Source organism: Lonchura striata, chromosome 6 (assembly GCF_050655825.1).
Source record: "Lonchura striata isolate lonStrDom1 chromosome 6, ASM5065582v1, whole genome shotgun sequence".
NCBI classification, from domain to species: Eukaryota; Metazoa; Chordata; class Aves; order Passeriformes; family Estrildidae; genus Lonchura; species Lonchura striata.
In genome coordinates this window covers 27,500,642-27,528,623 of record NC_140708.1, presented here as the reverse complement: position 1 = coordinate 27,528,623, position 27,982 = coordinate 27,500,642, and the positions used below count along the sequence as shown (strand labels likewise).

The window sequence follows — 27,982 nt, the reverse complement described above, 5'->3', positions numbered from 1 at the left end:
TTTTTTTAAACCAAAAAAAAAAACCCAAAAATTATTATTTTTCTCATAATTTCCCCTAACATCAATGGAGGCACCTGCTCTAGTGATAACACATTGAAAGAACAGTATCGTACACACTGTCTACAGCGCGGAAATGTACAAGCACGAGGTACACGAACCCGAGGGGGGAGCGGGGACAACAGCACACAAGATTTACATTGAGAAGAAAGGCGGGGGGCTGGCCCACCCCCAGCCTCTGGAGGGATTAGAAAGGAAGTCTGCAAAGTCTCTCCTTGGTCTGAAGCTCTCCGAACTGGATATAAAATGAGACTTCCAAGAGAAGAAGCCTGTACAAAAGTCAGGACAGGGTGAAAGGGTTCAGGACAGGAGGGGGGAATGGGTAAGGGAGCTGAGGGATATTTTCCCATTTTTTTTTTCTTTCTCTTTTTTAAACTTACAATTTAATAATATTATTTTTTTTTTCTTAAAAAAAGACAAAAGTAGGAGGTACCAGGAGCCAGGGGTTGCAAAGGGGCCCCAGGCAGACTCACGCAGAGTGGAGGGAAACACAGGGGCTGCAGGCAGGGAACAAGGGCACCGGCTGCTCCAGCAGAGCTGCGGGTCCTCCGTGCCCCCCCAGCCCCCACCACGCACTTCCTATATACAAGAGTCCCCCCATGGCTGTGCTGCGCTCTCGCTCTGGGGAGCGAGGGGAAGGGGAAGGTGCAGGAGAGTGGGAAAATGCGACGGGGCCCTATCCTCAACACCATCCCAGCACTGAAGAATCTGACCCTGGCAGGAGGAAACTCCGTGGCAGAGCCCGAGGTACAGGGAAGGCTTTCCATCACTGCCCCTCCCAACCAGCCCCACGTTGGACTCGTTGGACTGGGGATGTGCAACCCCACTGCAAGTGGCTGCTCAGCAAACACCAGCCATAGGGCCCAGGGAGGAGGAGGGTCTCTGCACTGTGCCAGACCCCAACACATGGCATCTGGTAACGCCAGCTGCTGCCAACACCTCCCCACTAATTCCCCCTCGCTCGGCAGGGAGGGGTTGGGCATGTTGGGACAGGGATGAGAAGCTCTCTGGGCAAGAAGCAAAAAAGAAGAGCGAAGGGGGAATAATGAAGCTACAGCCCCGGAAACCCACCCCTGCCCTGGGGTCCGTCAGGGAGGCAGGCGTGGGGGTGCGGGGAGGCGGCGGGGGTGACGGCTGGGGGCTGCCTGCCTGGAACGCACCCCGGGCCGTGCACCCCATCATTCACGTGGCGCTGATCCGCCCCCGGTACCTCGCCGCTTCCCAGTCACTCTCCGTTGCAAATGTACAGGTAGATTGGTTGGGACTGAGTCCACGGGGCGGCGGGGGGCCGTTACTGCGACGCCTGCGACGTGGGGTTCTCTGACTTGCTCTCCTGGCTGGAGGGCGGTTTGCTGTTCCAGGGGCTGTTGGCCCCCAGCGCCGGCGAGTTGTTGAAGCTGTCCTCATCGTCGATGCCGTTGGCGGCGTCAAACTGCGTGTTCTCCAGCCGGGTGATGAGGCGCTCGTCCTCGTCCCCAAACTCCCCCCCCATCAGCGTGGGCTCGCCTACCACCATCACATCCTGAAAGGGGAGACGGTCCCGAAACATAATCGAGGTGGGGGGAGCCTGGGCCACTAGATCCCCCTCTCATCAGCACAGCCCCTTTCCCCAGCTGTAGGGCCACTTCCTCATCTCCACTGCAGAACCTGAGACTGGGCACTGAGTGGGGCAAACACATCCTCACTCCCTTGAAGGAGAGCAAAGAGACTCAGGGAAGCCAGCTGGGACACGCCCTCCTTCTTTTCCCCATCACATGGGCAGAACTGGTGTGGCTCAGATAGGTAGTCTCTGGGGGTCTCCCCCTAGCAGCTCCCAGGGGCAGAGAATCCTCCCCTCCATCCCAGGGCAGGAAGAGAGAATGGAAACGGGATGCTTACAGGTACCTGACTGGACAGGGCAAAGGTGCTGGCTGGGCTCTTCTTCTTGCTGTTGCTGTTGTTGGTGTTTCCCCCACCAGAGCTCATGGTGCTGCCCCCGGACATCTTCCTTTTCCGGCGCTTGCTGGGCTGCTGCCGTGCTGGCTCGGCTGGTGAAGGATAGAGACATACATGGTCAGTCACCATAAGAGGAAGCCGGTGCCCCTACAGGCCCTTTTATGCAAACCCTACTTCTTCAAGGAACACATTCCCCCCCTTCAGGCTGTATCATCACCCTCCTCACCTCCACAGCTTTGCTGTCTCCCAGACCAGAGGACAGGTGAGGGGGCAGGAACATTTCCATCCCTGCTTTGCTTTCTGCAAGCAGCTGGCAGCCTCGAGGCAGGGAGCACTGGCTGCCTGCAGCCCTGCTGTGCTCCACTGGGAAGGCAGACCAGCATAGAAAGAAGCCAAATGCCTGGTTCACCACCCCCAGCCTTATAAAACAAAGCTAAGAACAGCTCTGGGGCTGGGAGAAGCCTGCACCGAGGGCAGGGCCTGAGCAGGCAGTCCCAGAGACCCCAGGCAGCAAAGCAGGCAGTGTGAGACTCACCGGGTGGAGCGACCATCCGCTGCCACTTCTGGAAGAGGCAAGTCTTGAGGCAGTCTCGGGGACTGAGGCTGTAGGTCTTGTGCCGTGACATGAGCTCCTGCATTGGTTCTAGGATTACACAGAGCTGCAAGAACAAACTCTGGGTTAGACTGCAATGCTCTGAGACCCAGCAAAATGGAGACCCCATAACCCTAACACCTCTACAGGCAGGCGTCTGTGCTGCAACTACCCAAGCCATGCTGTGAATTTGTGGGATTTGGCAGATCCACTGCCCCATAGCTCTCTACACCTCACCCCTACTACAAGATCCCTTTCACAAAGCCAGCCTTGCAGCCTACCCAAACCCCCGGCCAAACAGGCATCAGGCAGCTGAGAGCACAAGACATGGCAGAGCTGCAACCCTCCTCTTCTCACTCTACACTTACTCGGAGGTAGTTGAGTGTGGAGTTTGAGAGCCCACAGCGCGTGATGTTCTTGGATAACTGGTCCAGCATCTGGGGATCCTGTGCCTAGGAGTGAGAGGGACAGAAGGCTCAGCTGCATCCAGGCTGGGAACAGCCCTCCCATGCCCTGGCCTGTGATGCATGACTGGGTTGAGGTCCCCCACCTGCACAGCACCCTGAGGAGCTCAGCAGCCCTGTGTTGTTCATGTCCAGGGGAGCTCCTGGAGCTGTACTCACATGCATGGCAAGGATGCTGCGGGGAATAAGTTCTCGATGCTGGCGGATGCTGAAATGCCACGTTTTTATCCTCATCATGTCATCAAACATGAACTCCAGGTAGAGCCGCCCCTCCACACACACCTGGGCAGGAAGGGCAGAGTCAGGCACAGGCTGCCCCAGCTTTCCCCAGCCCAGATCCCCTGGGAACCCACTGCTGCACACTGGAACACACTCATAGTGGCTTGCCTCTGCCTCTCACAAGTCTCAGCAGAAGCCATAACCACAAGCCCAAAATGCACAGCCCCGTGGGACTGTAGCCAGCAAGAGGGCACAAAAAACCAAGGCAGGAGGGGCAGCAGAAGCTGCGGGTGCAGGCAGTACCTGGGTGAACATGGGCTTGCCGTGCTGGGTGACCATGGTGCACTGGTCACAGTCCAGCGAGACAAAGTTGTTGTGGAAGGATTCCTTGGGGTGCTTGAGCACGTAGTACAGCTCTGTGGCTCCCCCTTCAAAGATGCTGCGGAAGTAACGGGGAATCAGAGTCCGGCCAATCGCTGCAGCAGGAGAAAGAGGAAAATAAGGTCAGTAAACCCAGCTAATCCAGATGTTCCGTGGAATGTACATGATGACGGTCCCCCCGTACCTTCTGGATGGAAACAGCTGAGCTCTGACACCCTACCCACATCCCCCATAGCACACAACTGACTCCTGCTGAAGGGCAACGCCCTTAGGAAGGAGGGCTCAAGCTGGTACTCACTGTATCTCTTTGGTCCATCCTCCAAGCAGAAAGTGATTGTTAACATGGCATCATCCTCAAAAAACTCTGTGGTGAAGGCATCCCACCACAGATTGTCACATTCCTGGGAATGGCAGAAAGATGCTACGTTATGGGGAGGAGAGAGAGACAGACAGACACTGGCTGCCAGGCACAGCAGCCATGTGCTCAACCCACAGAAGACTGCGCTCGGAGATGGGGGTGATAAGCCCTGTCCCACAGCCACATGTGGGAGAAGGTGGTGAGGGCCCCCACTACCAAAATATGGCCCTGGCCAACCCTCACCCTCCCAAGTGCCTACCTCTGTCCAGTTCTGCAGCCGCTTGTTGAGTTCAAATATCCTGTAGTCGGTCTGGTTCCCGTACGGCGTGTGCCTCCTGCCCAGAGAGCACAGCAAGCCATCAGAGGGGAAGGCAGCCACAGGGTGTGGAGGGGTCCTGAGCCCACAGGGGGAACACATACAGCCACTCCAGGGCTGGCAGAGTCTGAGCAATCCTCCCAAAAGCCCCAGCCAGCCAGCATGCTGGCCCTGATGTGGCGCCCCCACCAGAGGCACCAGCTCCCCCCAGGCAGGGTTCACACCAGCCCCCCATGCTTACCCGATTCCAGGCTCCAGGTACGTCGGTGGGTACATAGGAGTAGGTCTAGCAGTGAAAAGAAATGAAGGCACATCAGTGCTAGCAGGGTTCTCCCTGCTCAACACAGCTCCTACTTCCCTGGCTACAGCAGGCAGTCAGGCTCACTGGAGCTGAGTGACTCCCCACAGTGCAGACTATACTCTGGCTGCCAATATTTGATAGCCTCATGGGGCGAGCTGTAGCCCAAAACTGGGCTCTGATCCCACATCATTGGCTCCTCCACTCCTGAGACCTAGCCAAGTGCTCCTTGGGGACATATCCAGCTCCTCTGCAGCAGTGACTGGTGCCAGGCACTGAAGAAGGGGCTGTTTTGGCAGGAGCTGGGAGGTCTCCTTGTCATCCCAGGGGCTTGGTCAAGCAAAGGCCTGACAGAGGTCAGGACCTGGAGGCTTCCTTCACTCCAAATATCACTTATTCTCTACCCACTAACACTGTGCCTGCTCCAATTCCCTCTTTGCTCTTGTGCTAACTGAACTCCATGCACTGCAGCCTCTATTTGCTTCTGGGAAGCATAACACAGAGACCCTGGGGTGCAAACTGCAGAGTGTCCTTGACATTGCAGAGCCCTCCCTGGACCCCAGCTCACCCCACATCTCGATCCAGCATGGTGCCTGGGTGGAAGGGAGGGAAGGCGTTGCCGTTCGGGGGCTCCTTTGGCGAGTACAGCTTGAACGACTTAGAGGAACAGCCTGGAGAGAGAGAGGGGACATGGGTCAGTCACGGGCACCCTGTGAGGAGAGATATGCTGCTGCTGCTGCTGCAAGGAGGAGGAGGAAGAGGAGGAGGAGGAGGAGGAGGAGGAGGAGGAGGAGGAGGAGGAGGAGGAGGAGGAGGAGGAGGAGGAGGAGGAGGAGGAGGAGGAGGAGGAGGAGGAGGAGGAGGAGGAGGAGGAGGCATAAGGATGCACCAGTCAAACCTCCATCAGCACAGCCCCATCCCTCCTCTTCTTCCCCTCTGATGTCAGACTACTTGTTTCATCCCACATACAGGTCCAGGCCTCCTCTGTGCAGGATGGAACTCACAGGGTCAAGGCTGAACTCTCAGGATCAGCAGCCAGAGGGGCCCAACCGCATCCCAAGGGTTTCTCATTGGTACCCAAAGTTTGTCAGTTCTCAGCTAGCTGGGCTCTGAGGATGTGCCCGAGGGGGACAGTCCAGCTGGTGAGCCTGAAGAGGAGCTGGCTGGGCCCTAGCCCTCCCTCCCACACTGCTCCTAATCCCACTGACCGACCCTGGAATCACACAGGATCTTTTTGCTGACCTTTCTATCGTCATGGTGACGGGTGAATAATTGCCCAGAGGGATGGATAGCGGGTCCCCAGGCAGCCACCATCTGCTGCTCAGGCAGGCCAGTGGCCACCCGGATCCAGACGGACAGAGAGATCCCACACACCAGCCCCCAGCTGTGATCAAACCACCCCAAAGCCTCACTGCCCACCACAGCACCAGGGCAAAGGACAAAGAGCCCATAGATGGGTATGGGGTGTGATGGGGTCTGCAATGGAGCACATACTGTGTGAAACCAGCACACGTCCTGAAAACAACCTGGGGCCCCAGAATAGAAGCCATTAGGTTTGCCAGGCAGAGCCAGCCCCATCCAGGTTCCTTAGGAGCAGCAAGGGGCTCCCACGCTCACCAGCCCGCTCCCACCACAAGGGCAGGTTCCCGGGAGCAGCGGCTGCCAGCAGCGCTCCCGCACCCCGCGGCCGGCAGGACCCGGCACGCTGCGCCAGGATGCTGCTGAGGCACGCGGCTCCCTCCCTGCCGGCAGGCAGGCGGGCAGACGGGCTGACCTGGATGGGGCGCAGCAGCGGGCGAGCTGCCAGGCAGCTCCGGCTGCACCGGCTCAGCCGGCCCCGCCGCGCACAGACACGTCTCCCCCGGAGCCGGCCGTGCCGGGCTGCCGCTGCAGCCGGGGCCAAGGCGGGATCCCCGTCGGCTGCCCGCCCGCACACAGCCCCGGGACGGGCACTTCCCAACGCCCACCAACCGCCAGGATTGCCACCCGGTACTGCAGAAAGCAAACCCAGCAGGCGCCAGACGTGCCACTGCCCCTCTAGGTTCCACTCCACGGCGACGCTGTGCAGAAGGGTGCAGGGGCAGGATTGGAGCAGCAGCTTGACCACGATGGATACAAGACAGGAGTAAGAAACATGAGTAATGAAAAGCAGTGCCATCAGCTCAGGGACCCAAGATGTCCAGCATGTTGCAAAAAAGAGCTCATTAGCCAACAGAGGTGAATAACCAAAGCATCACCTTCACCACTGCCAAGCCATCTGGGACCCTAAGTCAGCAGTCACAGGGATTGCACACACTGCTGAGCAAGGGCTGGTCAAAAATAGAAGGGGTCACCTCCCAAGCATTAAATCCAACTTGCAACGGGGGAAGTAAGTGTTTTACTTCTTGATTTTCTTGGAGCCTTTTCATCACATTTCCCCACAGCAGCTGAACCCAGCTCCTCTCCAGCATTCAGCAGGATCTCCAGTCCTGTGGGGCTGAAGCCAGCCCAGCCACTCAGCTGTGGCTCACCGTTCCCACTCCTGCCCGCCTGCGGTGAGGATAAGTGGGACATGGCACAATTTCTCATATGGCTACTAACAGTGTCAGCCCCTTGCTCTTACTGAATGTTTTCATAGATAAAACAAGTTTTAATAGGGAGTTTGGTGCTAGTCAGTTGCTGCTGCAGAGGGGTTTTTGCTTTCTGCTTTATCCACATCAACTTGTGCCTAACAGACAATTCAGCCCAAACTGTACTAGAAACACAGCATTTCTATTTCCTCCATTCTGTTGTTATACAACATGACACTGAAGCATGTTCAGCACATAGGAAACTTCTCAAAACTCCCAAACTTCTGTTGAAAACAAACTATTTCATTAGGCAGAGACAGCAGTGGCTGAAGCACTGCTGGTCATCATGTCCTGAGGGGCAGAAAAAAAGCAGACCCAGCAGGTCTCATCCTTCAATTCTGTTTTTATTCACTGATGAGACATAGGAAGACTAAATTCCCAAGGCTTCTCGCTGTCCTCAGTCCCCATCTTGTTTTTCAGGATGTAGGGAGATCTCCTGGGGTGGTGAGACCAGGGAGACATATCACTCTCCATCCTTTGTGCTTCTCATGCTCTTCCCTAGCTCCTTGCTGCTGGAGGTGGGACAGCAGATGAGCCAGGCCATCACTTCTACCCAAGGCTCCACTTCCATCCTGGGGCTTTCCCAGCAGGTTTATATGGAGACGCCCTGCTTTTGGAGCTCTGAGTGACCTGTGTCAGGATCTAGAGGAGTGGAGAGAAGCCTGTTATGCCAGCAAGACTGGCACCCTAAGTATTATTTTTAATGCAGCGTAAAATATGTCACTGGATGCAGTGGTTTGAAGTAACACTAACTATAGCCTCAGGATTTGATACAAGCTGTCCAAATACTGCATTCACTGTAGACACACTGCACACATTACATGAAGTAACACAATTACTTTACAGCAGCAGAAACAATAACTTTTACTCACACATAGGTCATGATGCCTGGTCTGTGACATCCCTCCATCACCACCTCTTTTCTTCATACTGCCCCAGCTGCCTGCAAGCCCTGTCCAGCCAGGTGCAGTGACACTGACACGCAGGATGTGGCCCATCCCAAGTGCCTGGCCCTAGCTACTCTCTCTGCACACTCCTGCTCTGCCTCCTGCTTTGAGCACAGGACAGGTGATGTAGGCAGGCTTCGTGCAAACAGGGATGCTGCTTGGTGGCTGAGCATGCAATGCCCCTGTGGAACACAAGGCAACATGAGATGCTTCCTGTGACCGCTCAAAGGTGCTGGCTCAGAGACACAAAAACATTCAGCAAGAGAAAAAACCAGGCTGACGCTGCAGCTGCTGATCTACCAGCCCAGGCAGGTCTGGGCAAACAGCGCAGTGCTTGTGGCCAGGTGGGTGGCTCCATGGCTCCTCTTCAGCGTGGAGGCGTGGGAGAAGGGAACCCCAGGAAGGGATCTCACAGCTCAGCATCCTCAGCCGAGGCCAGGTCCACAGACCTGCCGCAAAAGCGTGGGCAAGTAAACAGGCCCAGGTGGGTGACTGCCCAGGGAACAGAAAGCAGGTGCTCTGCCCGTGACTCATGTACAGCCCAGCACTGCCCAACCCTCCACGTGCCTTCTCCTTTGCTGTTCCTGCTTGTGAACTATCAGCCCTATGAGGAAAGCTCTTCTGGTGCGCTCTCTGGTGGGTTTGCTGGAACAGGAATTATTCACATCCCAGCCAAGTTCACAGAGCTGAGGAACATCAAATTTCCCAAGGCACCAAAAGAAACGTGGACACCTCACAGAGCCAACACAGCCAGGAGATAGCAGGGTACTGTGAGCCAAGACCAGCACCATGGAGTGGCCTGCCTGGGCAGGGGACATGGAAAGCAGGGAGAAAAGCCCTGCCTGAACTCCCATAACTTCAGTTCATCATCAAATAGCAAAGTACTGCTCTTTGATGGACAAAGGCAAAGCAGCATCCTCTTGTTCCTCCTATACCTGTGGCTGCTGGCAGGAATTGGTGCCCCGCTACCAGACAGGAGCCATCCCTGTCTGGGCAGCCAGTGTGCTCTCTGTGTAACCAGCAAAGCTCACCAACAAGGCAGAGGCTAAAAACATAAATTATGAAAAAAAATGAAGAAGTGGGGCTTGAAAGGGGCCGCAGGGTTACAGCTCAGCCGGAGAGTGTCCTGCTCCTCCCAGCAGCCCGGGAAGAAAAGAGGCCAGCCTTCGCTAAAGGCAGCCGGAGCTTCCCGGAATGCTCCATGCCTGTTTCCTGGCTGCCTAATGAGGCTTTAAAGTGTAAATAGTGGCATTGTTTCGTAGGGCTGCCTCGATGGGGTGTAGGTGCACTGATAGCACAAAGAAATACATCTTCCCAGGCCAGTACCACTGGCATGAGGGTGCTATCTGGGACTGGGTGCAGGGCAGCGTCTCAAATAATTCACGTGGTTTTGCCCAGTGACAGTGCCTGGTGTCCAGGAAGTTGGCAGGGCTGGGAGGCAAACACAGAGTATTCAGAGTGACTGGGACAGGCAGAGGCACATGGAGCAGACCATGGTCTGCCCCCACAAGTCTGCCTTCACCTCTTCTTTCTCCTTTTCTTTGGAATAGAGGGGATTCGGAGAGGCCAGTTGCAAACCCTGATGCTGTTGTTAGGCCCACAGGAGCCCAGGTGGAACCCACCAAGACACGGCCTGAGACATTATCAGTGGCAATATCAATTTGCAGAAAGCCCGTTTGCTTTAAAGATGCACAACTGGTGAAGCAGAAGCTCCCATGAGACTGGGCTCTCCAGGGAAGACGAGGTACAACTTTTGGAGGAGACCATGTGCCACGGACTCAGTGACATCCAGAGGCTGACCCCAACCAGGACACTGCCTGGTCCTGACCTGTCAGAAGGCAAAACCTGCATCACCACTGCATGCAATCCAGCTGCATGCAGGGATTACTCTCTCACTTTTCCCAAGCTGCACAGAGCTTATGTGGACCACAAGCTGCCTCCCTGCCCACACCACACCACATGCATGGTGTCCCAGCCCCAGGTCACATCCTGTAATATTAGTGCAAAAGTCCTCCACAGCAGCACACAAAGCATCTGAACCCAAGGGTGCTCTTCTCTGCAGATTGGGTCACAAGTTTAGGGGGACAGCCAGAGACAGGATAATTACCTGCAGCTAATTATTACAAAGTGACAATCTTGATGTAGGATGCAAAGCAGTGCCATCTGAAAGCATCAGGTGAGGAGAACCTGGCTGGGATGTGGATTTGCAGGTCAGGGCTCAGCGTAATGCCCACAGGCCCAGCTCTGCCAGGGTCCAGAGTTTCCCAGGAAGGCATCCTCTGGAGCTGGACATTCAGCTGGGGCCCCAAGGAATTGCACTGCCCTCCAGTACCTAGGGACAGCAGGAGTCTCCCCTTTCCCATTTTCTTCCTTAGATGATTCAGACATGTAGATGGGGAATTCTTCAGGAGGAAAAAAGGGAGAAAAGCACACCCTGCCAATTGCAAAACAGCCAGAAAATTGAATCACGTCCGCGGCTGCAAGCCCCAGATGCAATCCCATAGATAACCCAGTTTCAGCTCCACTACTATCAACTTACCATGAGGCAGTCATTTCCTGCAACTCTCAGGGAAATATCCCACTGTCCCTAATTACTCCTTTCAGTTCACTGTCTCAAAGATGATCCGTAATCAAACGCTGTTGCTTTCAGCCTCGGAAATGCACCTTTCAAATTTTCAGACACTTTCCCTCTCTCCCAAACCCATTCACTCTGGGGCCCTGCCACCCTGCAGCAACCAGGCTCACATCCCTCCTGCAGCACGCATCCGTGCAGCACTGGCAAACAAACGAACAATGTCGTGTGGGAACCGTGGGGCTGGGAAAAAAACCCTGTCAGCTTACCTAGCATAAAAGCCTCCTGACAAACTGGGATTTTCATCATCAAAGGTTTTCTAGGCTCTGTGGCAACACAGAGAAAATTCAGTTACAGCTAACCATACCAATGGCCCTGCAGAACATGAAGCCAACATCCCTGCTCACAGATGCTTGCCTGCCACGCACATGGTGAAACAAAACTACACAGCTCTGCATGGTATTGTGGGCTTGTTGCTCAGGGCAGCCCTCCACAGGGACAAGACCTGCCCGGGAGAGTCGGAGCCGAGAGCCACAGCGCAGGGCAGCGACAGCAAGAGGCTGAGGTCTGTCCTTAGACTGAGAGGAGGGGAGGCACAGCGGAGCCCAGCGCCCTGCCTCGGGGCGCAGGAGGCTGTCAGCCCCACGTGGCGCATGGAGATTTGCCATCCCGGGATGCAACGCTCCCCTCGCTCCCCGCCGCTCCCCGGCGCCGAGAGCTGCACGCTGGGACGCGTAGTCTCCAGAGAGGCGGCCCCGCCGCCGCCGGCCGCCTTGCTCCATGTTGCCTCCTAGGTGGAGCCCCGCAGCCCTGGCAGCCGGCCAGACGCCCGCTCCGGAGGGGGGATAAAAGCTGGATAACTCCCGCGGCGAGGATCCAGCTGGCCTCGCTGGGGCAGCGTGCGCCCGGGGGGAAACCATGAGGCTGGAGTGCAGCGCCTGCCACAGGGACCGGACCGCTCACAGATGCCCGTGGAGAGGAGGGACAGTGCGAGCATGGCGGGAACCTACTCAGTGCAGCTTACAAAGCACCTCCATTGCTTCTTCGAGCTGCCAGGGCAAGGCTCTGCCCTCCTGCTCAAGCAGAACTTCTCTCTTCTCAGTACTTGGTTAAAAGGCAATATGGAAGTGGCTGAACGAGGGACACGCAGGCTGCCGGCAGCACTGGGGACAGAGCAAATGCAGTGGTTGTTGGACTCGCACCTCTGCACAGGCAGCACATGCTGCCACTGGTGCCAGCTCTTTGGACAACCAGTGCATGATGGGGCCAAAACTACAGGAAGCAAAAGGACATGGTATGGTCAAGCACACCTGCCTAGTGCTCCTGAAGGCATGAGGAACCCAGCCCCAGGGAAACCCTCTTACCCCAGCATCCCTGGTTACAACTCAACCCGACAACAGCAACCCACGGGGCAGCAAACCTCATGCGGCAAGCGTGACAACCCACAAACACACACACAGAGCAAACAACAGCAGGAGCACTCTGTCCTCCAGATCACTCAGAGAATGAGAGGTTTCCAAGGGAGAGGGCCAGGAGAAGTGCTATCCTGTTCTGCCACCACCACATAGGACCTCAGGTTCGTATTGTTAATGCAGATGTCAAATCATGCCAGTGCAGAGCTGCAAGCACATGAAAGAGGGCACACTGAGAGAGACCACTCTGGGCCAAGCACTACTGCCACCCTGCCAACCATGAAACAGGAATGGAGTCCTGGGGCTGGACCGGTCCATATCATCCTCTGCTCCCACATCCTGAGGAGCTGGGCAAGCTCAGGCCCTCCAGCTATTGCTGCTCTCTGAAAAGCTGAAAGTGGCTCCAGGTCCCCAGCCTAGGGTACCTTTGCTTCAACTGAACTTCTGTGGCTTTTCACTGTCCTTTTCCTATTTTACATGGATTGTGACCTGCTCCTGGTGAGGGGAAAAGTCACCAAACAGTATCAAAACCTTCGTGTCACCAAACCTTCCAGCACCAGCGTATTTCCCTTGGATCACAAGTTTTCCACTTTGAGGCAACACAACTTTATATCATCCTGCTCAGCACTACTCAGTCTTTAAGTGGTGCTCAGATCGCTGATATTTCTACAGCATCAGGAGTGGAAAAACCATATTCAGTTCTATTTCAGTGAAAACCTTAATTCCCCCACAATGAGAACACTCCAGAACCTAAGGCTTTAAAGGAACAAGGACACTGATATTTACCCACACTTGCAACAGTAGCAGTAAGAACCGATAGATACCTGATCAGCACTGGAGGAGTCGCTGCAAAGCTGCTCAGACAAGGTGCTATGGAAAGCACGTGGAGAACAACTGGGAAGACCCTGGGACAGGGTGCTTGTTCTCACACCTGCCTGGCCCAGCCTCGAGCAGGCTCAGACCCTCCTGGTGAGAAGAAAGCAGGTGACGGTTTGCAGTGTGGGGTAAGTGCACACTGTGTGCCCCCAGAAGGTGACTCCCTGTTAGACCCCACAGCCTTGGAACCCTTTGCTCACACCTCACCCTGAGAGTGGCTGACACCTCTGGTTTTGGCTCCTGCTGCGGCACTGGCTTTGGCTAGGGATGGCAGTGGCTCAGCAGGTTCCTGCCAGCTGAGGCTGCAGGGATGGGATTGGGGGCTACCCAAACCAAGGGAGCCCCACTAGTGCTTATCACGCATCCCGAGCAGGCGGGCTGGCAGGGACTAGTAGGCCAGACACCCGAGATTAGGGCAGCCTACTACAGCAGGCTCTGCCAAAGGGGCTCCAGGAAAACACCCACCAAGCTAAGACACCCCTCCTCAGCTCTGGCATTCATGCTGACTCCTAAACTGGAGCTGCTGGGTCTTCCCCACTCCTGAGGATGCTGTGCTCACCCTCAGCTTGGTCCCCACTTCTGGCTGTCCCAGGTCAAGCCAGTGCTTTGTCTGCCACGGAGAATGAGCTCCCTGTGCCCATGGCCCCCTGTGTTTGGTCACCCAGCAAGGCAGCTTTTGAAAGATGTGCAGCCCTCATGTGTTTGCACCCCTTTGATCTTTTTTTCCCTTTGCACCCGTGGGAGGCTGGTGGGACCCTCTGAGCTGTGAGCAAGGATGAAGTTGCAGCAAGCAGTGAGGTGCAGCAGGTGAGCAGCCCCAAGAGCCGGGCAATGTCCCCATAAACCCGGTGACAGCACAGGCAGGGGGACCAGGAGGGTGTGGGGCAGCTGTCAAGGGGCTTCGGCAGGGAAAAGAACCCGAAGAAGAACAAAGGGAGCTACGGACTGGGATGGAGCAGGGCACAGCAGGGCATGGGGGCTGCTGGCAGCACCCCACCAGGCTGGGGGTGACTCTCCAAAAGCCAATAGATGGTGGAAAGAAAGGGGAGCCAGGGGAAGGGAGGAACACCATAGGCAGGGAGGGAGAGGACAGACAAGAGAGCTGGAGGGGAGGGAACGAGCTGAGGGGCCAAGGATGCACTGAGCAGCTGGGGAGGGATGAGGGACAGGAGAACTGGGTAAGGATGGAGAGGGAAGCCGAGGAGGGAGAGGGGAGCTGGGGACAGGGAGAGCCGTGCCGGGGGAACAGAGAGCGGCTAGGGGGCTGCCGCGGGGACCCCGGGCCGTACGGGGCCCCGGTGGGGAGCGGCGGCGCGGTGCGGCCGCGCACAACTTCGCAGACGCGGGGGCGGCGCAGGCGGGACCCCGGCCCTCACCTCCGCCGCCCGAGCGGGGCCGCCACCGGGGCGGGGGGGACCGGGAAACTTGCGCGGGGGGGAAGGGGGCGCGGGGGGGCGGGGTGACTCACGGCGCGGCGGCGGGCGGGGGTCCGGCGGCGGCGCGGCGGCGGCGGGCGGGCGGCGCGGGGCCGCCGCGGGGCGGGGCGGGCGGGGCGCGGGGCGGGGCGGGGGCGCTTCCTTTGTCTGCGCCGCGGCCGGGACCACAATGGCTGCGGCGGCGGCGGCGGCGGCGGGGCCCGCTCCCCCCGCACCGGCTCCGCCGCCCCGCGCCGCCCGGGGGCCCACGGGCCCGGGCTCACGCCCGAAAGGGGGTCCCCGGAGAGCTGGCCCCCCGGCCCCGCGCCGGTACAGGCACTCCCCGGGATGGGGATGAGGGAGCCGTGTCCCGCCGAGGAGCTCGGCACCGGCAAGGGCAAGGGTTCCTTCCCTACCGCGAAAGTTTGAATAAAAATAGACCTTTTCCCTAGCTTGGTTTCGGGGTGTCTGAAGTTTTTTCAGGATTTTTTGTTTTTCTTTTTGAAACTTGTTTCCCTTTCCCCCAGTTTCAGACGAGAAAAGAAAAATACAAGCAGTTTGTTTGGGAGGGGGAGATGAGAAACAAAATGTTCCCATTTGCAATTGTCATCATACTCCCAGGGTCTCCTTTCCCTGATAAAACTGCAACCTCTTCCAGTTAGAAGATTTTACAAAAAACTCCATTATGAAAATTTCCATTATAAAAAAAATTTCCATGTTTCCCATTCCCCTTCTGCCCCATATCTGCCTCTTGCAGCTCCTGCCCTGGCAAGTCAGCCTGGCACAGACTTCTGCTGCCAGCCCAGCCGGCAAGCCCATGGCCTCAGCACACACACACGCACACACACACACACACACACACACACACACACACACACGTGTGCTGCTACAGCTCACCCTACACACAAGGGCTGGTGTTCACGCTGCGATGGGCTGGCGTGCACTTGCATGCCTTCCCAAAGGCCTCCCGGCACAGCCCCGGCTGGGTGTGCACCCATGCCTGGGGCACGCACACCCTCCCACATCCCCCTGCTTGCAGGGCCAGGCGCGCACCTCATCCCCTCCCCGAGCCTTGGGGTAATGCAGGAACAACCAGTTGGATCCTGCCAAGCACACTTGCTTTCCCGCACCCCCCCTCCACCCAACAGAGCAGACATGGTGGGTTTAAAACCTCATCCACGAGTTCTTGGGGGTTTCCTCCGCTCTGTGCTTGTGTACCCCCAAAGCCCTTGCACTTGAAGACTGGGGGCAGCCCCCTGATCCCCAGGCATGTTGCTGTCTCAGACCAGTACTGAAGAGTAAGAGGCAGCATCCTCTTACTCCTGTCCCTCATCAGCTGAGCAAGGCTCCAACCCTGTCCTGCTCCACATCGCACCATCATAATTCCCCCTTCCTCTTGCAGACCACCCTGAAGTATCATTTTCCACAGCCACATAGCTAAATATACCAAAATTCTTTGTAAACCCTAGATTTACAGAGATAAAAACTCACTGTAAACCTAAAGACCTCTGTGACATCCTCCTCTGTGAAAGGCACATGAAGCTGGAGGTAGCCATGACTTGATAACTGGGCACAGGGATGCTGTGAGTGCCCCAGCATGCTGGCCCTTTACTGCCTTGTCCTCCTGCCAGCCCAAATCTTGTGGCACTGGGTGAAATGGAGCTGCAGTATGCTGACCCCCACCATCATTAGGCCAAAAAAAGTACTGGCTGCAATGCTGGTGACAGCTACAGGGTGGCACAGCCCTCCTGGCCAAGACTGCCATTAAATACAGTCTACCTGGACCCCATTCCCACTCCAAGGCACAAAGACACACATGGCACAACCACACTGCTACTGCAAAACTGTGAAAAAAGGGGCATTTTGTCCCCATATTAGAGACTCTTGGCACCAGTGCCATGGCCAGGGGATAAGAAAGCAGCCCCCATTCATCCCCAGGCCCCCGTGGCCCGGCCCAGTGCATCCACAGCAAACATGCCTGGAGCAATTTATCCCGGGGCTCAGCAGCCCTCCGGGACTGCTCACGTGTCCCTGCTCAGCTCTGACGACAGCGCTGGACTGGTCCACGTGGCTGCAGCAGCCCCAGCTGTTTATGGTTATAGCTGAGTTAATAATTAAATAGATGCTGGATGGAGAGCAGAAGGGTTGGGATGCAGCTGGGAAGCGTGTGTGGCAGCAACGGTGTGGGAGAGCCCCTTCCTCACAAAGTGCTCGTGCCCACACTGTGAGGGGAGCAGAGGGCTACCCAGTTTTTGTGGTAGGGCACTACATCCCCCAGATCACAGCCTCCACTCTCCCCCTAGCAAGGGCCCCATGCCCGCCTGGTCTCCCCAAAGTCCAGCCCTGATCCAACACCCGGTACAGGTCTGAGCCCAGGAGCTGGCAGCAGCTCAGGAGCAGGAACGAGCACAGGATACATCCCAGGCAAACGGATGGGAAGAACCTGATGGGGACCAGCGTAGCCAAGGGATGTCCAGGTCTCTCTGATCCCTGTGGCTATGGCTTGGTGTGCCTGCAGAGTGTGTCTGAGGGATCCCAGGCGAGCAGGCCAGGAGGCAGGGCATGCTCACACTGACACCCGGCCGGGGCCCTGGCAAGCGCAGGCGTAGTGCAAGGACGCGGACACGCGCTTACATAAAAAATAATAATAAAAATCTGCTAGCTCTGCAAACAGCACAGCCTGCACTGGAAGATGGACTGGTCTGGCACTTCCAAACCTCATGGACTTGTCCAAACAGCAGCCAGACCTGGGCACCGTTGCACGTATGCAGATGCAGCCTGCAGCACAGCATGCATACTGGAGCCCCCCCTTTCCAGAACACAAGAGCCAATCCCTCAAATCCTACCATCCTTCAAACAGAAATATGCTTTGTTTCCCAGTTTCTCAAGGAGGGGCTTCTCTCCTCCCTAAAGCTATGCATGACCAGATAAAAAGGGAGTTCTGGAGCAGGAGGGGCCCCCATTTTTGGCTAGGGAAGCCACAGATCCATCTCTCCAGAGGAGGTTTGGGGGAGGCTGGAAACTACACGGTGAGTCATGCCAGGCAGGCAGCAGATCCTGGGGGCTCCTGGGATTAACCCTTCAAAACCAGAACCACTTCCAGACACCCACAGGCAGAAATAAAGCCAAGGGGCTGGGGAAAAGCTGCCAGAGCAGGATGAGAAGTTACAGGGCCACATCTTGAGCATCCTGCATAGGACAGAGGAATCAATCTGAATATGTGAGCAGTGGACAAGCAGCAACCAAGTGCATGCATTGGTGCCTATCCTCTCCAAAGCAATAGGATGGGGAGAAAGGTAACAGCAGGGTGCAGAACCCCAGAGTGCATGAGGTTCATATGGGGTGTCCACCCTCACATCACGCCTTGTTCTGGTGTCGTAGGTCAATCTCATCACCGCTGGGCTGCCCACAGGCTCCAAGGGGAAGGTGCAGTCCACAAGCAAGCTTTAACACATCCTGCTAGAATGGGGTTTCCCCATGGCACCAGCACCAGAGAAATGCCCCACAGTGTTCCTGTGTTGTCCCTGAGATGTCGCAATGCATGTCCTGCAAGACCTCAGCCCCAGGATGACCACCCACAGCAGTGAGCTCCAGTTCCCCTGCAGAAGCCCTAGGGCCAGCCTGCCAGAGCTGCAGGGTTTTAAGGCTCTTCCAAAGCCTCCAGGTGGATTCTCTCATGTTACAAGAATGGTTCGTTTTACAGCCCCTCTCAGGCCTGGGAACCCACAGCAGGGAGGGGGTGATGTGCAGCATGGCTGCACAGCCCCAGCATCCTGTGCCTGACGTCTGTCCCCCAGGAAGACCATCTACCTTCCAAGGGACAGGCACTGCTGCTTCAAAGACAATCAAAGCAGAATCCTCAACACCCAGCCCTGTAACTACAGGAACTCAGCCCTGGTCAGAGAGCACCCTGGTGCCTGGCCCACTGTTTCCCCTGCATTCCCTCCACTCTTGTCTCTCAAGCCACGGAGGATCCTTGGCATCCATAAGAGATGTACATAACCAGGAGCTGCCACCCACCAAATCCCCACCTACTAAGGCTGCCATCTCTCCTGGTACCCACATGTCACTGTGCCCTCCCACACTAGAAGCTCCCCTGGGAGAAGGTAAGGGACATCTTACAGGGCCATGGCTGTACATGGTTGACTTGAAGCAGGTAACTCCACCAGCTGAGCCCACCCTCTGCCACCCCCCCACACAGTGTTGCTGAACACTCTGGAGCAGCTCTCCGAATATAGCAGCATCAAATAGCTCCATCAATAATGCATTGCTTCTGCTTCCTCTCACTGCCGTGTTTTTGTTGCTAACATGCGTGTCCTTCCTGTTAGCAGCTGCCTCCTCCCCACCAGCTAGGCCAAGCAGGGACACAGCCACGGTGGGATGGTGATGGCAGCTCCCACGGCTCCAGGTCCAGTTCCTATAGGGATTGACACAGAGGCCCATCTATGCCACTCGAGGGCAGCCTGGGGTTCTGGGGGGGAACCCTGGCACCGTCCGAGCCTCCTGCTGCGCACGCGCTGGCAGCAGGCAGGGCCACTCGGCATGCCGTGGCTGCCCAAAGGATTTGGCAGGGGCACCAAGCTGGGAGGAGCATAACGACATCTCCCCAGCCTCAGCAGGGAAATGCCCCTCCACAAGGACTTTTGGCAGCCTGGCACTCTCCATACCCAGGCAGCACCCCCATTCCCAACTCCATGCAACGCCGCACCACATCAGGTTCCTCCAGCAGCTCCACGTTGCCATCCCCAGCAGGGAGAGAGCTCCTGCTGCCATGCTCCTGCCTGCCCCTGCCCGCAGCTGCCCTGGGCTCACCCCGGGCCAGTTGAAGCAGGCAGGTCGGGGTGCCTGGACCTGCCCCATGCCCAGCAGAGTTGCATGCCTGCAATGCCACGAGTTGCCATGGGCTCCTAGTATGGAGGCAGGAACTGGTGTAGGCAAAAGCTGGCACCCACCATCCTCACAGCAGGCAGGGGCTCTGTCCTGTAAGGGAGACCCCCAGGGTGTACAAGACCGTGGTTGGAGGAGAATGCACATAGCAGAGCAGAGGTTGGTGCAATTGGCTGCTGTAGAATGGTCCAGCCAACACCACCAATGTCCCAGCCTGGCTTGGGCTGCAAGAACTATGTACAGCCACCTGGGCTGTACTGCAGAAACCTGGCTGCATACACAACACCTGTCCCTTGGTGTGCAGTAGAGGGCCTGAGGCTGCAGAAAGCAGGGGCCCTCCCACCCACTGTGTGCCACCCTCTCAACCATGGGGGCATTGTGGGGCACAGGCACTGTTACCTTGGTGCAGGGTAACCTCTGCTACCTGACTGTGAATTCCACAAAGCCGGGGCAGAGAGACACCCTGCAAAGGGGGGCTGGAGCTACATCCCACAGGGCCCCCCAAAGGAAGTGGCAATAGAGGGGTGCAGGCAGAGTGTTATCAGTGGCCCTGTGGGCAGGGCGGGTCAGGGCTGGACAGAGGCCAGCGCCTGCCACAGCGGAGATTATGTCTCGGGTTTAACGTTCATTCCCATCCATGACCTGCCCAGGAGAGAAGGGGGTGAGCTGCACTGGGAGGCTCGTCTGACAGCTTTGGAGACTCCTGAGTTCCACCAGCACCCGTGCTCAAAAGGGACATCCAACAACGGTGCACAGCCTTTCCCACACTCCCATGAGCACGCAGCAGTGAACCTCCCAAAACCTGCCAAGCATCACCCCTGCTGCAGCCACCCCAGCTCTGCCCAGCAAAGACCCTGGGAGACGGACAGACTACTGCCACCATCGCTGCTCCAGGTGGGGCCCAGCAGCCCCCTGGCAGCCTTGCCTGCTCCCCAGCACCCTCCCCCCGGCACCAGCAGGAAACCACAGCCGCAGCCTGCGGGCAGCTGATAACGGTCACCCAGCCCCATCCTGCCTGCACCCCACCACCCGGGAGCCGTCCCCACGCCCACTGCTGCCCAGGCCGTGGGGTGCACCCACACCGTGCACAACGGCAGCCCCAGGGCTCAGTGTCCCCTGCACAGAGCTGCGGGCTCTTGCTGACAGTGCAGCTGGGGCACCAGGACACACCAACAGTTGTTGTGCATGGGCACCATGCTCCCGAGTGTCCCAGCATGCTCCTGGCACACCACGCAGTTCCACGCCTGCAGTTCCACGCCTCGCATGTTCTAGCAACACAGATATGGCGGGAGAATCTCAGAGCAGAGTGGGGGAGGAGAGGGTGGCATGAAATCGAGTGATCTGACACAAAGGGATGGGCAGGGGATAATTGAGCTGCTTCAGCTCCTGCCCTGCCTGGGGGCACACAGTGCATTCCTGGCCACAAGGGTACCTCCCTGCCCTGGAGGTCCCATCCCCCAGGGGCATGCCCTCACTCCCCAGGGAACAGCTTTCACAGCAGTTTGTGTTGAGCAGGTAACAACATTCCTGGAATAAACTTGGGGCCCAGTGCAAATACACAGTGCTGAACCCGGTGGCATTGATGTGGCACTAGCCCATGCAGGATTCTCCAGGCAAATCCTGGGTGAGCTCACACTGGCTCCAAGGAGCTCTGTGATGGTGCATCATACCAACAAGACCCCTGAGGAATCCCCTCACTGAGCACCACACAGCCACAACCCATCACGACTTTGCCACAGCATGCCAGAAGTGGGCAGGCAACGCAGCACACAGGGTATCCTAGTGTCAGGCACTTCGCTGCTGAGGGGCACAGGGCAATTAACATGTTTCATCCAAACATCACTGGTCACATGAAGAAAGCCTGGACTAGAGCACACCAATACGCACAATGAGGCCTTGGGGCCCCTACTGCTCCCCTCTTCCCCAACAGGCCCAGGGGCACCCCAAGGTGCCAGGCACCCCTGGGGGTGTTTGGGAGCCAGAGCCCACACAGGTCAGGGCTGCGTGCCCCCCCCGCCGCGGCACTCAGCCCGCTCGCTGCCATCCCTTTCCCAGCGCATCTGTCACAGAAGGCATGTGGCACAGCTCGGCCTCGTGACAGTGGGGGATGCACGGCGCCAGCTCGGCAGAAGGGAGGGATACGGCAATGGGCCGTGCCCTGGCTGGACATGTCCATCCCGGGACCCAAAGCATGTGGCTTGGGAAGCTCTCCCTCCTGCCAGAGGGGTGCACAAGCTAGTTCTCTGCAAGGTGTCCCAGGGAAGGTGCTGACCTTGGGAAAGTTGCTTCCCTGCCATGAAGCTGGAGCCAGACCCGCAGGGAGGGAGAACAGCTCCACTCTGCTTTGCTCCCCTCCTCCCCCTCTGCACTGACACCATCACTACAGGGGGAAAAACAATGATAATAATAAAAATAATTAAGGAAGAAAGTGCAGAGCATGCTGGGAGAGTGAGAGCTGCCCCCAGGGGTCAGGGCCCTGCTGGGGTCTGGATGCCAAGACCTGTCTGCCGGCCCTGCTCCAAGCAGCCCTGGGCACAGCACCACTAGCACCAGCACCAGACAACTGCTGCCCCAGCCACTGCCACCTCCTCTGAGCCCATTACACTCTTACTTCTCACCTCTCCATATCTGAGGTGGGGAGTAAAACCTCCCTCAGGCCTCCACTAGCCCCAGCAGCTCCTCACCATCCTCGGGCACAAGAGTGCATCAGGCTCCCAGCTGTGCATCAGGCTCCCAGCTGGGCAGCCTCCCTGTTCCAAAGCTCTCAGAAGAAAGGAGCAGGGAAACATCTCTGGAGAGGTGCAAGAAGAGCTGCAGTGGGACAGGATGCATCCCCAGGGATGGCAAGGAGTACATCTTTCCTCTGGGAGGGCACAACTTGGAAGGGGAGCAGCCAAAACCCCCTCGGCAGCAGCTCCCAAGCAGGAAACTCCTCCAAGTTAATGCAGCCCTGAAGAGCAGCCTGGGCAGAGCGGCTCATTAAATGTTTCTGGCTGGCGGGAGGCCAGCGGCAGAGCTTGTTTTTTCTATATTCCGATAAACAGTCCGGGGAGGGGAGGGGAAGGGGGAGGGGGCGCAGGCTCTCGATGTGCCACCCAGCCCCAGCGGGGGAGCGGGGGAAGATGCGGGGGGCACACGCACATTGCACGGCAACACTGCACAGCAGCTTCGTGTCCTCCCTGCCCTGGGGCGACGGGCAGGGGCGGCGTGGGGGGGACACAACACATGAAGCCATCCACAGGGATACTCCCAGGTGAGGGGTGACCCCACAGCTCCCCATCCCCGCACCGAGGGACGACCCCCCTCTTGGCACCCACCAACATGCCGATGACATTCCCAGTGGCGTGCGGCCAGCTCCCGGGGAATAGGATGGGGCCCCAGCGCTGGGTCACACGGCCTCGCCCCAGCGAGGCGGGACCCCGCCAAGGCTGGGGTGCCGGGGGGCGCGGTGCCCCCGGTGCGGGTGCCTGCGGGGCGGGTGCTGTGGCTGCTCGGCCTGGCTCGCAGGGAGGTTCACGTGACTTTCTGCTTGAGGAAGCAGCGCTCTGGCAGCTTCCAGTGGGAGATGGAGGAGGAGGAGGAGGAGGAGGAGGATGGGGGAAGGGGCCGCCTGCCTTCATAGAAACACGGCGGCGAGGCGCAGGCAGCGCAGGGGCCGGGGGCCGCCTTGCAGGGGCACCCCTTCCCCACCCCGGTTATACAGATGCAAACCCCTCGGCAGAGGCGGCTCCGGGGGAGGCACAGGGACCGTGTGCTGTCACAGTGCCTCGCTGCCTCCAGCAGCCCCCCAGCATGGGGTTCTGGCCTGGCAGGAGGCTCTCTCGGGACCACAGCGATGCTGCCACGGGAACTGGGCTGAGGAGCGTCCCTGCTGTCCCCCCACAGGGACCCCATGTGACAGATGCCCAGGGAAATGGCAAAACCCTCTCCCCAGGGCCCCCCAAACTTGGCTCCCATCTGCTGGCCAGCACCACGGGGAGCTGGTGCTGGACAGGGTTCCAGCAACCCTCTGAGACCCCTGCCCTGCCTTGCTTCTGGCACGGCAACATTCTGCGCGGCCGCAAGCAGTGCAGCCAGACCAGCTGCCCCAAACCTGCCCCCAAGCCCAGGCGTGCAGACAAGTATCCCTGCGGCAGCACCCTCCCAGGTGCTGAGACCTCACCAACTCATCACACCTCCTATGTAGTCCTGCCACCTTGCTAGCCCGCAGGATCCAGAATTAGGAACAAGCTCTCCAGCAGACACCCCACAATGGCCATGGCGGGGGGCCATACAGCATCCATTGCCAAGCCTCTGCAGGGACACTGTGCCTCACACCCACACAGGGAGCTGTAGCACCCCACAGACCTATTGCTCTGGCCACAGAGGCACTTCGGAGTCACTCTTCACAGTGCCACCTGCATGCCTACCCAATGCCCCTGCAGCACTCTGCCTGTGGGGGTCCCAGTTCCAGGCTGGTACCAGCACCCATGTGCTCTTGAGTCCCTCATCTCTTTGTCCAACACATCTCAGCATCCACGCCATAGGAATTCCAGCACCCATGCCGTGGAGTCCTAGCCTCACAACCACATCCCAGCACCCAGTCAGACACAAGCGTCCATGCTCTAGGGACTCCAGCCCTTCAGCTAGATTCCAACAGTCCATACCATGGAGACCTCACACTCATGGTTGGACCCAATAGCCACACCACAGTGACTAGGACTCCAGTTCCCACACCTTGCTGACACCCATAGCTTATCCCCAGCACCAGCACCATGCCCAAACCTCAGCAGCTACACTGAAAGCCACCTGTGTTGTATTCAGCTCCCAGCAGCCATGCCCCAGGAACTCAGCCCCATAACCAAACCCCAGCACCAATACCACCGAGACTCCGGCACCAATGCCAGATGCCAGCATCAATGCCATGGAGACCCCAGCACCAACACCGTGAAGACTTCAGCCCCATAGCCAGATCCCAGCACCAATGCCATGCAGTCCCAGAGACCAGTACCCTGGAGAACCGATCCCCATAGCTGGACTCCACCACCAATGCCTTAAGAGACCCCATCATTAATGCCACGGAGACACCAAGGCCATGGAGACCCCAGTCCCGTAGCTGGAGATCTCAGCCCCAAAGCAGGACAGCAACATCAATGCAATGAGGACTCCAGCCCCACAGCCGGACCCCGACACCAGTGGGGCCCCCACCCCGTAGGTGGCCCCCAGCTCCCCACCCAGCCCCGATGCCGCGGGGACCCCAGCCCAAGGGGCAGCCCCCGCCCCGCACCACTCACCAGGGCATGCACAGCCCACTGACATCTTCACATGCCTGGCCCGGCCGGGGGTCGCTGCGCGCTGCCCGGGCCACGGGGGTCTCGCATGGGCGGCGCGCCGGGGGCTCCGGCGCGGCGGACGGCGGGTAGCGCCGCGGGCAGCGGCGGGCGGGCGGGCGCGCCGCGAATCGGCGGAGCGGCGGCAGCAGCAGCAGCAGCAGCGGCGGCGGCGGCGGCGGCGGCGGGGGCGCTCGGGGCGCTCGGGGCGGGGGCCGCGGCGGTGGAGCGGGAGCGGGGGCGGGGGCGGCTGCGCCGGCGGCGGGCGGGTGGGGGCGCCTCTGCGCGTGCGCGGGGCGTCCCGTTCTCCCCCCCCGCCGCGAGCGCGTGCGTGCTGCGTGCGTGCGCGCTCCCCCCGGCTCGCCGCAGCTGCCGCCGCCGCGCTCGCACGCGCGCGCCCCCCCCTCCCCTCGGTTCCCGCTGGCCGTGAGGGGCGCGGGGATCCCGGTGTGAGACGGGGCAGTCCGCGAGGGACGGCGTGACGGGAAGGACCAAGCGTCCCCCCTCCGCTCTGAGGAGACTCTCGGCCCTTCCCCCTGGGCTTTGCAGCGCAGCAGCTGCAGGGGCAGCGCTCTCCCCAGACCCCCGTGGTGGGTGAGGGTTCTCAGGGCCGCGGGGGTTCCCGGGGGCTGACGCTTCCGTCCTCCCCCGCGGCCGGGGCTGCTCTTCCCCGGGCCTGAGAGAGACTCAGCTGGAGGGACGAGTGCTCAGGGACCCACGCCCGGTCGGCCGCTGAGCCCCGGGTGTCTAGGGCAGCTGTGGGGGCTCCCCCGGGAGGCCGTGGGGACGAGCAGAGCGGCCGCGGCCGTTCCGCATGGAGGAACCTGCTGAAGGCTGGTGCCTTTTGGGACCTGGCCAGTCTCCCAGCCCCGGGGCACGGGGAACACACGGCACTGTGGAGGTTTTAGGTGGGAGGAAAGGGGCCAGAGAGGGCCAGAGGGCAGAAAGGAAGAGGGTTCGCAGCAGCGCTTTGCACAACCAGGGAGAGTGTGACCGGCGATTGCCGTGCCTTGAGCGCGATGGCAGAGGCTGCTAGACAGGAGGCTGGGAGCTGCTCTGGTCTGTGCTGCACGCGTTCTGCAGAGATGTGGCAGCATCCCGGTGAGGCTGGGGGCCAGAGAGATGCCAGGGCAGAAGGAGCAGAGTGCCATATGGACAGGGTCTCTCTGGGGGACACCCACCCTAGAGGATCTCATCAGGGATGCTGGCCCAGCCCCACGCAGCTCTGCTCCTGCACACCAGCTGTAGGGCCAGAGCCCAGTCTGCAAAGGCAAGCACTGTCCCTGTAGTGCCTTGCCAAGATGCAGCCCCATGGTGGGAGCAGCAGTGTCCTGGGCTGAGCAAACTGCCCCAGGGAGCCAAAGCCCTCTTTTCTCTGAAGGGCCAACTCCAGCCCATTTGCTCCTGCCTGGTTGGGACTCACATTCCTCTTTACTGAGTGGAGATGTCCGTTAAGCATCAGACGGGTTTTTGAGCTCTCCTTTTCACGCTGTGCCTATTAGCCCTGAGCAAGTTGCCCACCCTGGGTGCTGCCCAGGCTGAAACTGGATGGCCCTGAGCAGCATCTGGCTGTGCCTGGCCAGGGAATGGTCACAACACAGAGAGGGAAGGGAGGGGAGCCAGGGATGTAGAATGCGCATTTTCCTTTCTGGCTGTTGTTTGTTTTTCTTGTAAACCAGCAGGAATGCCTGGTGTGGCCCTGTGCCAGGAGTGCATCCCTGCTGGGGATTGTACTGGGGGAGGGAGATACCTGCAGGTGGGATTCCCTATGGTGACACTCCAGGGACCCTATGTGCAAGGAATATGGTTCCACTTTACAGGATGCACACCAGGCTAGACTTGCTCTGTCAGAGATCAGCCTTGTTGTGCCACAGAGTCCTGCTAAACACAGGGTCAGAGGGATTAGGCAGGTCACTGCATGCCCTGGATGTGCCCAGGGGAGAGGACATGACAGGAAAGGAGGGTGTGGAGCAGGATAAGGAAAGCTGCAGGGCTCCAAGGAGAACATTGCTCCACATCACTGTCAGCAGGTCTCTGGGTGCTAGGTTATGGACAGCTTCTCGTCAGGCCAATGGATGAAAACACTGACTTTTCAAAAGTGACTTGTTCCTTAACCGTACCTGGGCTGCAGAGAACCTGGAGCACTTGCCCAGTCTCCCCAGCTTCCTCTGCTGTGCTAGAAGCAGGTGCTGGCCTGAGGAGCCAGTTACATCCAGCAAAATCCCCCACAGCCCAGCAGTGTGCTCACATTTGCCCATTGCAACAGGTGTGCTCTGCAGCACTCACACATGGATCCATAGCCCTGGAGAAGGACACAGCAGCCTGCCTGCTCCTCAGACAGCATTTTGGCCAGACACAAGTGCTGGTGGGATGTGCTATGGGCTCCTTGGATAAGGAGGTGGAGGGGAGCAGCTCCCCTGGACAGAGAGCGTGTTTGTGGCTAGGGAAGAGCAGCCCCTGTGAGGCAGGAAGTGATGTGTGGTGAGTGATCACGTTTTAAAGTCCTTTGTGGCAGGGGTGGAAGGAAGGAGAGCAGGATGAGGCTCCATGTGTCAGGCATAGTTCACCCCAATGGCCAGGCACACAGGGCCAAGAAAAGCAGTTCTCTCCTCTGGATCTCCAAGGGAATCTGCCCTGGGCAGGCCTGTGCTCCAGGGACTGAGGTAGAGGCTGGGACAATTACCTCCTGCCAGGCAAACTGTGTACTTCAGAGTTCCCGTGCCATGTCCACACTGCACCTGTGCTGCTGTAAGCACATCCCTGAACTCCATGAGATGATCCTACTGTCTGTCTGTAAGCCAGAAGAGCCACGGGAAGTGACAGTACCCAAAGGGACCCTGGGCTTCCTGAACAGAGAGTACCAAACAGGGCCAGGCAAAGCACCTGTGCAGACCGGCATCCCTTGCATTCCTGGGGAGCCAGGCTGGACAGCAAATCTGTCCAGCAAGGCCAGTTTGGCTCCTTCACATTTTCCAGGTGATTTTCTGTGTGCCAGCTTTGGAGAACAGCGCAAGGCTAGGCACAAGCAGTGACTTGGGCACGGGTGCCCCGCCTCGTTGCCGTGCCAGGAGGCTGCACGGCAGCTCAGGTGCCCATCCCTTCTTTCATACCCGATAGTTTTTCTCATCCCCCCTGTGCCCACCACATGCGCGTGTCACACCAGCCCCACACGAGGTTCGGCTCAATGGAGCACCACGGCAGTGCCGCACCTCAGGCGGAGGGGCCGCTCAGAGCCCGCAGCAGCCCTGGACCGGCGGGCCGGCCGCGCACACGTGCGCGCCGGAGCCGGCGGGGCGGGCCGCGCCGCCGCGGGAAAACGCGCGCCTGCCCCGCCC

At 58.7% G+C, this 27,982-nt stretch overlaps 1 protein-coding gene across 6 annotated transcripts; it reads right to left on the bottom strand.

Annotated features, from left to right (window-relative positions):
- Positions 1 to 31: 31 nt before the first annotated feature.
- On the bottom strand, positions 32 to 24,770 carry LDB1 (LIM domain binding 1). 6 transcript variants are annotated; one of them, XM_021536384.3, is made up of 11 exons: positions 24,612 to 24,770; positions 5,189 to 5,291; positions 4,564 to 4,608; positions 4,266 to 4,341; positions 3,947 to 4,049; positions 3,571 to 3,743; positions 3,208 to 3,330; positions 2,953 to 3,036; positions 2,528 to 2,651; positions 1,936 to 2,084; positions 32 to 1,579 (listed from the first exon to the last, which is right to left on the bottom strand). In XM_021536384.3, the coding sequence occupies exons 1-11, from the start codon at positions 24,634 to 24,636 to the stop codon at positions 1,349 to 1,351; spliced, it is 1,236 nt and encodes a 411-aa protein (XP_021392059.1). In that variant the 5' UTR covers positions 24,637 to 24,770; the 3' UTR covers positions 32 to 1,348. The 6 variants fall into 6 exon arrangements, with proteins under 6 accessions (XP_021392059.1, XP_021392060.1, XP_085438805.1 ...); XM_021536385.3 differs by having other exon boundaries at positions 1,942 to 2,084; XM_085582679.1 differs by lacking the exon at positions 24,612 to 24,770 and adding an exon at positions 22,656 to 22,785.
- Between the last annotated feature and the right edge of the window lie 3,212 nt (positions 24,771 to 27,982).

What these genes read in the sequence shown, in the direction of transcription:
- LDB1 (XM_021536384.3), bottom strand. Translation starts at nt 24,636, where the DNA reads ATGTCAGTGGGCTGTGCATGCCCTG. An exon ending in GCAGCATCCTTGCCATGCAT is followed by an intron (nt 3,037 to 3,207) that starts GTGAGTACAGCT and finishes TCTCACTCCTAG; the next exon opens with GCACAGGATCCCCAGATGCT. An exon ending in CCACACTCAACTACCTCCGA is followed by an intron (nt 2,652 to 2,952) that starts GTAAGTGTAGAG and finishes TTGTTCTTGCAG; the next exon opens with CTCTGTGTAATCCTAGAACC.